Source organism: Cheilinus undulatus, linkage group 2 (genome assembly GCF_018320785.1).
Source record: "Cheilinus undulatus linkage group 2, ASM1832078v1, whole genome shotgun sequence".
Lineage (NCBI taxonomy): Eukaryota > Metazoa > Chordata > Actinopteri > Labriformes > Labridae > Cheilinus > Cheilinus undulatus.
Window position 1 is genome coordinate 46,187,347 of NC_054866.1, and position 12,381 is coordinate 46,199,727.

The 12,381-nt window shown below is 36.7% G+C and overlaps 1 protein-coding gene across 1 annotated transcript; it reads left to right on the top strand.

Moving 5' to 3' along the window:
- The first annotated feature begins 3,968 nt into the window (after positions 1 to 3,968).
- On the top strand, positions 3,969 to 12,346 carry napab (N-ethylmaleimide-sensitive factor attachment protein, alpha b). Its single transcript, XM_041811224.1, has 11 exons — positions 3,969 to 4,188; positions 6,833 to 6,912; positions 7,248 to 7,364; positions 7,750 to 7,796; positions 7,911 to 7,988; positions 8,111 to 8,166; positions 8,372 to 8,456; positions 9,576 to 9,680; positions 9,761 to 9,829; positions 10,622 to 10,672; positions 11,177 to 12,346. Exons 1-11 carry the CDS (start codon positions 4,091 to 4,093, stop codon positions 11,276 to 11,278), a joined length of 888 nt encoding a protein of 295 aa, XP_041667158.1. The 5' UTR covers positions 3,969 to 4,090; the 3' UTR covers positions 11,279 to 12,346.
- The last annotated feature ends 35 nt before the right edge of the window (positions 12,347 to 12,381 follow it).

A 12,381-nucleotide genomic window follows, 5' to 3' on the forward strand; every position in this document is an offset into this window, starting at 1 on the left:
AAAAGGGTAAAAAGTATAATAATCAAAGTCTTAAGTGGACATACAATCGGCTATGGATTTTTTTAGTTTTCCTGTGACTTCCAGCTAATTTTGTTCTTTTTCTCAAGATTTTAACTAATTTATCTAATTTCCCGGGTAACAAATTTTTATTTTCTCAAGGTAATTAGGGATTCCTCAAGAATAACCAAATAAATCAGGTTGGGTATCATTTGTTTTTTTCTAATACTGGTACTATTTTGAAGCTTTTAAAAAGTGCCATTGCCTTAAAGGTGCTTGAATTGATACTTTCAGGAGAAAGAAAGTGTTTTATAAGTCGGTAGCAAAAGCTGTCTCAGTATTGAAAATGATTCCAAAATTTAATGGCAGTTGAACTGTCTATAAAGTAAAAAGGTGTAATGTCTTCACAATATGAATTTTGTGTCTTTCCTTTGAAATGACAAATATTGTGTTGGGTTGGCAAGGTACCAAAATAAAGCACTGAAATATGTCTTGTATTTCATTATGGTCGGTATCGGATGTGTCGGTTGTTTTGTTTGTTTGTTTTTCCAATTTCGCTCCAGCATTTTTAATTGAATAGGTCTGAGTGGAGGATGTTTTTAAAAATGTGAGTAGTGATTTCTCATAATTAGGAGGTGTTGGCTCCTTACCAGTTCAGAACCACTGGTGTGGACAAAAGTTGAGACATTTTAAGTGTGAGAGCTTTTTAAACAATCCTTCAATTTTTGTTTGTATAGCACTAATAGAACCAAAGTTATCTTAAGACACTTTACAAAGAGGACAGGTCTAGAACGTTCTCCTTTATAACAGTTGCCAAATTTTTATAACTGAAAAACAAACATAACCACCATGCCCCTTCATAAATCCAATTTTTAAAGGTTTTAAATACCACCATCTCAAGCACAGCACTGTAGTTTCACAAAATAGATGGGATTAAAATACAGAGTCTTGTTGGAGTAGACATGGGCTGTGTGTCTAATACTGTGCATCCACAACCTCTAACAGGCTTAAAAAGACTAGTGAAACAATGTAACAGGAGTTGTATGTTTTGTTAATGCTATAAAAAATATGTATTTTTATGGGAAAGAGTGGCAGCCTACAAGTGATTTAATTTCATATTCTAAATAAATGTAAAAAAAAAAAAAATGCTGAAGTATGATCAGTCCTGTTTTATGCAGAAGATTGGACATAACTTAAAACTTTAACCTTAAATTCAGGAACAAAAAGGTGATGAATGAAAACAGATAGGCTATACATTAAAGACTAACATTTTATCACTCTAAACAGATCTACAATAAAGAGCCGGGCAGACACATTTCAGTTAATTAATCTCATTAATGATTGAAACTATAAAGCCAAACATAAAGCATCAGAGCTCATCTTTTAACTTCTATTTGGCTTTAGAATTAAAGGCCCGTAGAAGAAAAGTCAATAAAAGTGAATGTTTAAAATCAGTACATTTTAGTTATGATCCCTTAAATGCTGAAGAGAAACTTTAGTTATGCAACTGAATGAATATTCTCTTTTCATGGTTAAAGATGGCCAGGTGATTTCATTTTTTCTTGCTCTATGTGCGACTTCTTTGTATATTTTGTGCACAAACTCTTACAATTTGCATATATTTTCATCCTACTACACATAAAGCCTTGATTCTCAATTAGTGGGTCAGGACGCAGAATTTTCAGTCGGTTGTGGATGTGTACCTGGAGAAAATATGTGGCAAATAGTCAATGATTTGGTTGCATTTTGAACCATATGTCTCAGTATCTTTGTTCCACCATATTCTTTTGTTCTATCTCAAGTCAAAACTGCCAGATTTTTCATTTAAAATATTTGGTTATGACTTAAAAATGTTAGGAATTTGGGTCGTGATATGTCATTAAGGAGGTGGTAGTGGGTCCTGATGTTAGAACAGTTGAGAACCACTGCACCAAATCAGTGCTCAATAATTATGCAACCATAACACTGCATGATTTATAGTGGTTGGACATCCAAAGTGAAAAAGAAACTTTGCTTCCTCAGCTATTTTTAAGGTTCTAGGTTGACACTTCTCTGTGGGTTATGGTTTTGCCCACACACCATAAAACTGCAGGCTTCAGTTAATTGATGGGTTGTATGTGTAAGTGTGAGCTTTTAATGGTAGATAAGCCCTACATTATCATTTAGGTCTCATGGAGGTTAGTTTTGCAAAGCACTATAAGATGCATTCAGTTCTTTGCCAGAAATATTTCAGTTATATGTTGGTTTTGAACTATAAATGAAGAGTTGTGAAAAGGCAGAATACTGAATACTGAGATCAAAAGAATCAATGATCCAAATGAAGACAGGAGGTTTGGTAAAAAGCAGCTTTTGTCATTATAATGACTGATTAAACACGACTTTCAATAGACACAACAATGCTGCCTTTGTTGGTTATCAAAACAATGATAAATAGGGCTGTAATGATAAAACTCATTTTGCAATATGTATTGTATGGTACAATAAATCTTACATATAATAAAAAAAAATAGATACTGGTTTCACAATACATTTTAGCATGATTTTTCACCAAGCCTGCTCAGTGATTAGGGTGGGTCCCAGACAAACCCAGAGAATGGGCCCTCCTCGGTTGTAATTTTGATAGCATCAATGCACATGAGTAAGATCAGTAGCATTGATGTTAGTATCCTTGCTAACAGTTACTTGATTTTGGAGCTGAGAAGTGTGTCAAACTATCATTGGGTTCTGATGTTGAAATGATGTATTTGTGCTACCTTTTAACCCATTTTAATCACTATTTCCACCCATTTTTGCCAGTATTAGGTGCCACTTAACATCAGTTTTGCACCTTTTCCTCATTTTGGCTTCTTTTTACCCTATTTTGTCACTTTAAACCAAGTTTTGTCACATTTCAACCATGTCTATCACTTTTCACTGCCAATTTCTCTATTTCATGGACATTTTTGCCACTTTTTAAACTCTTTCCATCACTTGTTCTGCCAATCACTTGATACTTTCAGCCCATTGTTGCCTCTGTTGACTATTTAAGTCAAGCATGTGATTTTTGCCCATTTTAACTCATCTCACTGTTTGTCACAACCATTTTGCCACTTTAAACCCATTCTTACAGCTTTTTGATCCCATTTCACCAAAGGCTGCCCATTTCTGCCCCTTTTAAGCCATTTTTGCCATGTTCAAACCCTTTCCACCACTTTTCCTGCCGGTTTTTGCAATTTTGCATCTATTGTTGCCATTTTGGCCATATTCAACCCAGTTTCACCCACTCTCTTTGCACGTTTTTGCCAATTTTAACTGCATCTCCTTGTTTGCCGTGCCCGTTTTTGCCACTTCAAACCAGTTTTTGAAATTTGTAACCTCTATTCACCACTTTCAGCCAGTTTTTGCAACTTTGTACACATTTTCCCCATTCATTGTTCCCTCTGTTAACAGGTTTTTGCCACTTTAAACACCTTTCCTCTTTCAACCATTTTCTGCTATAGTGCATCTTGATTATGCTGACCTTCCAGGGCCCCGAACTTTTTTTTAGACATGAATTTAAATTCAGTTTTAATATATAAAGAAATTTTAAATGTACTTTAAGAACAGAAATTCAAAATATCCTTTCTTAATTTTCGTTTTAGCCTGTATTAAAGTAACACTCTTAAGGTTGTGTAGTTTCTAAATATTGTATTAAAAGTTAACTGTGAAAATTACAATAACTTTTTGTGAAACAGTCCATATCCTATTTGTATTGATTTTAATTGTATTGCGAAGTAATGTTACAACCCTAACAATACCAAACAAATATCTGTGTACTACAGTCAAGCGAAGAACTGTTGTTATTTGTTTCTTAATAAAGCGTAGTAGGCCTATTTTGTTCTGTTTATTGCTATCGACATTCTAGTACTGGGAGGATTGATGATGGAGTTTACGAGGAGCACTAGAACGCAGCAGCGCTGTCTCCACTACAGTCACGTGACAGAGGTGATGGGTTACTTTGCGGCTGATGATGTGACAAGGCGTACTGAACCCTCTGCTGCTAGCGCTGGTTAGCAAGTTTGTTGACTTTTGTGTTTCCTCGTTCCTTCCCAATATCAGTCCAGTTACACTAAAAATGGACAACAGTGGGAAAGAAAAGGAGGCAACGGCTTTAATAGCTGAGGCCGAGAAGAAAGTTAACTCGTCGAAGTCGTTTTTCGGAGCGATGTTTGGGTGAGTATGTCAGGTAGCTACTGTAAAGCTAATTTTGTCGAGCTAGCTGACGGCCAGCTAAGCGGAAGGCGGCTGGATTACTTATGCTAACTTTCAGATCTAAATGTAGGAGAAAAAACTGTCAAAACTGCAACATTGGTCTGATTTGTTTAGATCATGAACTTGTTTTAGTCTATGTATTTTTATGTGGACGACGCCGCAGTTCAGTTGTACGGCAATCGTTTAACGCGTTCCTTTCCTCATATGATGGTGTTACAGTTTAATGCGTGACCATGTTAACTGACGACTCTGCTGACTATCGAATGCGTCTGTGGTTGTCGTAGTTACAACTGATTGCGAAGATGAAAAGTGTCGGAACAAACGCTGCATTGTGTATTTTTCAACCAACTGATTAAAATGCATAACATTGTTACGTAAAACTACATGAAGAGGGATTTACAAAGAGACACAACATCAGTTGTAACTACGACAAACAGATGCACTCGGCTGGAAGTCACCATTTAACACGATTACTTTTTACACCGGTACACAGTGTGATCGCATCTCCAACAAAAACAGCGTTTCAAGAGTAACTGCTTGAACTGTATGTGGCTAAATTATACCAGTGTCAGATTTGGTGGTTTCCTGACACACGTATAGGTTAATGTGTAATCAAGACAGGACATCTTAACATTTCAAATGAGCAAAACCAAAACCACAAATAAACTGGACAAGGTTCCAATGTTTTTGTTATTGCACCATCTACTGGGAACATTTCGCAAGAGCAGCCAGTTGTTTTGGGTAAATCACGTGTCCATCATTTGTTTACAATTGCAGAATGGAGTTCATTTTAGTTGCATTAGATTAAGAAGTGTAGAAATAAGAAAGACATCATGCATGCGTAAAATAATCGAATGGATTTTGCTTTAATAAGAAAAGTTTGTATTAGGACTGCCATGGTACTAGAATTTTAAATATGATATAAAAAACATACATCATTTATTTTGACACAAACTGTGATGGAAATATGAGCTCTGGGCACCCAATTTTGGAAAATTTCTTGTATTAATTAGTAAAACCCAGGCAAATTCCAGCACACTGTCTACACTGCACAATGCATTGTCAGAGTTTCCATACTGAAACACCGCCATTGTATTTGTGCAATTAATGCACAGCCAACTTCATACCCTCTGCTAGTTTAAAGGTGAATTTGTGTGGCCCACCACTGTTCAAAGTGGCTTTTCCTTGAAAACATGAGAACCAGCTATTGATAATGTTGATTATAAAAATTGGAGACTGTTTTCACCCCATCAGTAAAAAAGGCCTATCCAGGATGCCCAAATTAAAATGAATGCTGTGTTTGAACCATTTGGAGAACAAGCAAAAACAGGGTGTCTTTAGGAAGGTAACACTCTGAAGTTTCTTCCCAAAATGTCAGACTCACTGTAGGTGCCACTGGTATTGAGTAACACACACACAAATATGTATTTTTTCCCTCTCTGAATTTGTATTGTGAAACAGAAGCATGCAGATGACTGTAGATGGGAGTTATTAGCTGGAAAACTCAACTGGACCAAAGTATGGAGCCTTAGCTAATTCAGTTTAAAAGCTGATAACAGTAGAACAGAAATTAGTATTTTACACCTGCTTTTACAAGGAAACATCTAGGTGTTTTCAAACGGAAAACTCTAAAAAGGATCAAGGTTGGCAGACATTTTTCAAAGTAGCAGTGTTAGTAATTGCCTGAAAAATGTATTATAACAGCAAATACAGTGGACTTTTGAGATCAGTAATTGTATTTTTAAAATTAGAAATTATACCAAACCAGTCCATGGATCTTTATGGATGTAATAATGTTTTGGACTAAAAATTTGGCTGGATCTAGATTGTGGAGACCTCTTTTAATGTTGCAGGACTGTTTATTATAGATCAGAAGGGTACAGGAAAGCTTCTAATGGTGAGCTGTATCACTTTTGTTATTGTTTGTTTGTAGCTTGACAAATGCATTAATCGTGACTGCTGTGTTGCTTTTATCCTGGAATGGTAAGAATGGTCAGACTCCTGAGAATCAGAGCTTTTTGGTGGTGTATAACGTGGTTAACTTGTGAATCGTCATTTTGTAAAGAACTGAATAGTTTAAAAAACATCTGGTGTGCCCTCATATTTTAAAGGGGTTGATTAAAAGACATAATATCAAAAAGTACTGATGTAGCAAACATTTTGAAAGCCTCACTATCTATAAGAAGTCACATGCATACCAGCAAAGTTTATGTTTTTTTATGTAAACAGAAGCCTTGTGACTAACAAGTTTTTCAAGTCTTTGTCAGAGTATTGGAAGGCAAAACATTCAAAGGTCCTTACTGATGGATCTGAGCAAAATATGAAATTAATTTCCGGCATTTTCCAAAATATAAATTTACTGAAGTCAATATATTTGACAAATTATTGCAATCCAATGTACAGTTCTGTGTCCTTGAGCCGCACAAGATAATAAGAGTTAAAATGTATAAGGTTTTGTACATCTAAGTTAATTTTTTGGTCTGATAAATTCAGTAGTTGCATTGCATATTTTTTAGTGCTAATTTGACAGTCACATACTGTTAATATCATCTAGCAATAATCTGCTCAAGTCTTTTTTAATTTATGATTTGCTTTCATGCTGCAGGGGTTCCTCCAAGATGGAAGAGGCCTGTGACATGTATGTGAGGGCAGCCAACATGTACAAAATGGCCAAAAATTGGTGTGGTAAGAATAGTTAATACAGATGGAAAAACCAAATGTAAAGCCTTATTCACACATGCACAAAACTCCTGAAAATTTCCTGAATTTGTCAGAGTAAGCGTAATGTATGAATGCAAACAGCCAATCTTTTCACCCAGACTTTACCCTGAGTTTTCTCTGCTAGCTCCCTGGTATTTTTTCTAAACTGCAGGAAAAGTTCTTGCTGTGGGTGAAAACTGTGAACAAGCAAGTCAGGGAATTTTCTAGTAAATTTCAAGGCTGCATGTGTGAAAAGGGCTTTTAGTGATTCCCTCTCTCTTGTCCGTAAAGACTCTTAACATGACATGTTGTCCTTTTAGCTGCAGGAAATGCATTCTCCCAGGCTGCTCGCCTTCACCTCCAGATGCAGAGCAAACATGACGCTGCGACTAACTTCATAGATGCTGGGAATGCCTTCAAAAAAGCAGATCCACAAGGTAATGATTACTCTGGATTACATAAGATCACATATTATGATCTTTTCATGAGCCGCCTTACCTTGTCTGTTTGAGCTGTAAAATACAGTGTCATTCAATTTTGTCAAAGTCATCACAATTCACTGCTTTTACCACTGTGTAGTTAGAGTGTAGAAATGTGGGCAAATGACTGCTTGTAAAAGAAAATATTATATAAATGATAAATCAAGCCTAGTTATTATCCGTTCTTAAACACAGGAACAGTTGTTCATGACCTTTAACACTAAATGTTGCATTTGTCACAGCTGATTGCTGCACATGTTTTAAGTTCACTTTTAATGATGTCAGTTATTTGGATTATTTCAGTGATGTGGAGGTATCTAAGCATTATTATTTCTTTCACCAGAGGCCATAAACTGCTTAAATCGAGCTATTGAGATATACACCGACATGGTGAGTCTATGAGCAAGGGACTTTTATAATTAAGTAGCAGACTTTGTAAAGGCCTTTTAATGTGTATTCAAATTTTCTTACTGACTTTTTCCCTTTTTATTGTTTGCTTGTTAGGGGCGCTTCACCATCGCAGCCAAACATCACATCACCATTGCAGAAATATATGAGACAGAGCTGGTGGACATCGATAAGGTAAAGTGAAATATGTGTGTCTCCTATTCAACATTTTACTTTTTAGTTTCAGGAAAGACTTTGCTTCTAGTTTTAATGTTAGAATAACTGTTATTGTCTTGTTTTGTCCACTTCCTCTCTAGGCTGTGGCTCATTATGAACAGGCAGCAGATTATTACAAAGGGGAAGAATCCACCAGGTGATTATTTTTAATAATGGAAATAATTTAGCATATCTTTCAGGGTGAGGGTTTTTAAAATCTGGTCTTCAATTTTTGATTTATTTTGTTTAAAGTTTTTTAATTTTCTTTTTATTGTGCATTGTTGTGTTCGAGCTTTGTTGTGTTGTACTGTTGATTTCTTGGAATACATGTGAACTAAGAAGTTTCTTTGTTTCATTTTCAGTTCGGCGAACAAGTGCCTTCTGAAAGTAGCAACCTACGCAGCTCAGCTGGAGCAGTATCAAAAAGCAATCGAGATCTATGAGCAGGTGTGAAAATACTCAATGCATGCCTTTGTCTCAATATACCATCATTATTTCAAAGGTTTTTATAGCAAACAAGACATAAAGATGTCAGGACTCACGCTAGAGTATAACATTTAGTAGGGGTGTAAAGGTTCAGGGGTCATGGTTTGATGCACGTGGTCCCATGACAGATATCCTGAATTCTTTCTAAAGTATGTGGTCTGCATGGAGAAAAACTGCAATCACAGGTGACAGTATCACCTGCCAATAGAGGTGACAGTGATGCCTGTAAGTGTTCGCTAAATACTTTTGAAAAACAAAAGAAGGAAGAAGTAGGCAAAACAGAACATGCAGAAGAAATGTTAACCTATGGGTGCAGTAGCTGAGAAGAGGAGAGACTCATTCGCTTCTTCCTCTCCTCCTCTTCTCTGTGCTGTTTTTAACCTGTTAGAACATCTGCATGTGAAAACAGAGACTTTAGTGACACATTTTAAAGGCCTTTCTTGCATATGCAGAAGTAGAGAACAGCAGCTACAAGTAGATGATTTTGCATGAGTATTACACACGTAAGCAAATGTTCTCTACCACTACATATCCGCGTATAGCTTTTAAAATCCTGTTTACCAAGAACTATGTGACATCGTGGCACTCAAAATAAATCCTAAGTATGATACCTTAAAAAGTTCTAAAGTACACATCTTTTATTATTATTCTTGGGAGAATAAGACTTTTCATTTCTGTGTTGCTTTTTATTTTGCATTTTTTAAAAACACTTTTTCTTCTTTTTTCATGTTTAATACACCACAGTCCGTACCAACTATCACAGGTACTTCTCACACTAAAAGGATCAAACTTTAAGCTACACTACTATCAGCTTAAAAGTAATAAATAAGGGAAACTCAGAATTAAGCCTATGAATTTGGGACATTATGTTCCTTTTTTGCTAACTGAACCTGTATGGAACTGTGACCTCTGCGAATCGTTACACTCCTAACATTTAATGTTATGTAATTCCATTTAATGCCTTAATCCTGCAGTGTTTGTTTTGGGTTGGCGCTGATTTCTTTTTAAGAATGTTTAAGTAAAGTATGTCGGCTCTTTGTTTGCTAGAATAACAAAACAAACTGTACTTTGTAATTTTAGGTTGGAACCCATGCAATGGACAGTACACTCCTTAAATACAGTGCCAAGGATCACTTCTTCAAAGCAGCACTCTGTCACTTCTGTGTTGACATGCTGAATGCAAAAGTAAGCTTGAACAAAATGCTTGTATCCGTTTACAGCGAGGGTACCACAAACCTCTTAATTTACATCCTCTTGTCTCCCAGCTTGCCGTGCAGAAGTACGAAGAAATGTTTCCAGCCTTTTCAGACTCCCGAGAATACAAGCTGTTGAAGGTAGGCCTCTATTTTATTTTTAATACAAAAACAGACATAACACTGAATATTCCTTCATAAAGCAGGACGACCAATGACAATAGTTAAGGCTTCTCTCCTTAAACTCTAACCTTGCGAAGGATGATAGATTGGCCAAGTTCTGCGCATGAAGATGCAAAGCTTCAAGCTGAAACACTTGTTCCGGGTCAGATAATGACAACACCAATGAGCATCATTTTAAGGGAAAGAGGCAGTAGTTACAGGTGCAGTTTAGTTGTACTGCAATTCTGTAAACAATGGCAGCTGGTGAAGAGACTAACATGGATGCAGCTATAGCAGCGCTTTGATCAAAATTAGACATTTCTTTATGTAAAGAAAGAACCATACTGAAAGTTTTTCTAGATGGAAAAGATGTTTTTGTCCATTTCCCAAGAGGCTCCAGCATGAGTTTGATTCACCAACTGGCTCCACTGAAAGCAAACAACATAACCAGCAGCCTGTCAATGTTGTGTAATATAGTTTAGTCCTCCAGGTGGCGCATGCCTTCTACCTCACGTTTTGCTCTGGTTGACCGGTGATGAATGAGACAGAACGTTTGTCCAATCATCCACTGAGATTTTTTTCAAATGTTCTGCCCATCACAAACACCATGTATGGGGTTTTGTATTACTTACTGGTGTGCAGAAAGTGAATTCAATTTCTGTTGGTTTTTGCTCATCAGAAGTCTCAGGGTGTATTTTTAATCTTGGGGGGAGCCTTTCTGATGTACTGAAGAACTCAAAAATATCTCTAACATGTCTCTTACTTCCCCAGAAACTTCTAGATGCCTGTGAAGAACAGAATGTGGATGCCTATACCGATTCAGTGAGTATAAGATTCTTTGGCATATGCCTTTATTTTAGAGACAGAATAGTGGATAGATTTGGAAACTGGGGAGAGTGAGGAATGATGTGCATGGGCTGAAATATAAAAATATGTGCTGTCATGGTCAGGCGGCCGAATACTTTTGTCCGTATAGTGTAAGAATTTATGTTGAACTAGGCTACATTTGAACTTAACTATAGCTGGTGCAACCATTGGCTGTTCCCTAGTCAGAGTCTGTAAAGAGATAAGTGCTCAAAAAGGTCTACAATGGTCCAAACATGTTGGCATTTCTGATCGACCTTTGTTTTAGAACAACTAATCTATTCAAAATTAATGTGAAAATAAAAAGCAGGTTTGGATTCCTTTTAAATCGTGGATGGTCATTTATTTTTAATTTCTTGGGTTTAGCAATTTATACTTTATTATAGCAACAAAACAAAATAGTCAATTTTCAAACATTTAGGATGAAGGTTATTTATCTGATATTCGTCCGTCACTTCTCAGGTGAAGGAATACGACAGCATTTCACGGTTGGACCAGTGGCTCACAACCATGCTTCTCCGCATCAAGAAAACCATACAGGATGACGAGAGCGACCTTCGCTGACTTCCTGCCTGCTTGGCCTGAAGCCCCTCATGCCCCCTTCTTTCTTTGCCTTGAGCTTTTCACTTCCATTCTTGCAGCCATGTTAACTCTTTGACCATTAGCCCCCTTTTTTCCCTCACAGATACTGTTGTTTCTGTACTACCACCTGCAGTATTTCTTCTTTCCTTTTTAATCTGCTCAACTCATACACATTCTTGAACACTATTTTCTTGAGTGCACAAAGTATATAAGTTGTGTATTATTATGATAGAGGTCGTCGCCCTACATAAGTTAAAATATTTAAATGGGCTGCAATACAAAGTATACCAGCACATTTCTATAATCAAGGTTTTATTTGATTTTTCTTGTTATGGGATGGATGCCGACTAACACTTTAATCTATGAAATCTATTTTCCAGGATGTGCTTAACTAAACAAAGCCTACCAAAATTCCAATCAAAGCGCTCATGTTGGATTTTGGTTTATGAGTGCTCCAGTGTACTGTAAGTATACTGTTGGTCATATCAGGGCACATCTAATTAAGCAGCATTTCATCTCAGCCGCAGAGTTCCTCTCTTAGCAGAGAGGCTGAGTTGCACAGCAATTCCATAGCGAATACCCCCTCTGCCTTATCCTACAGAGTTCTCAGGACCTGAAGAGCTAGATTTGATTAAAGAAAACTGATGCTTTTAAATCATGTTTGATTAATTTGTTGACCCCCCCCCCCCATCATTTCCATTTAAAGTGCTTTTATTCCAAGTGCAAAGGTGAAAGAAATCCCTCGCCTTTGTGAACATTTGCATGGTTTGAAAAAAGAAAACTGAAGCAGTAGTTTCCTCCGCATTGGAGTAGTTCCTCATTTATGTTCTTGTGGTTGTCCTGTTTGTCTTTTCCTTTCCAGGTTGAGAAAATGTACAGTTTTCAAAGCCTGCACGAGATGCAATAACATTAAAGAAAATGGAGCTTTACTGATCTGAACACTGTGCTCATGTTCCCATCATATCATGTTGTCAAACGACAGTAGTCTTCAGTAATTTGTACATTTGTGGTATTTGCTGTCAAACATTTGAATAAAGCTGTCTCACACCACAGCATCCTGGGCGTGGCTTTAAAGTCTGTCTGCC

Coding starts and splice junctions, on each gene's coding strand:
- napab (XM_041811224.1), top strand. CDS start 4,091: ATGGACAACAGTGGGAAAGAAAAGGAGGCAACGGCTTTAATAGCTGAG. Junction 8,457..9,575: donor CAATCGAGATCTATGAGCAG/GTGTGAAAATAC, acceptor TTGTAATTTTAG/GTTGGAACCCATGCAATGGA. Junction 9,681..9,760: donor TTGACATGCTGAATGCAAAA/GTAAGCTTGAAC, acceptor CTTGTCTCCCAG/CTTGCCGTGCAGAAGTACGA.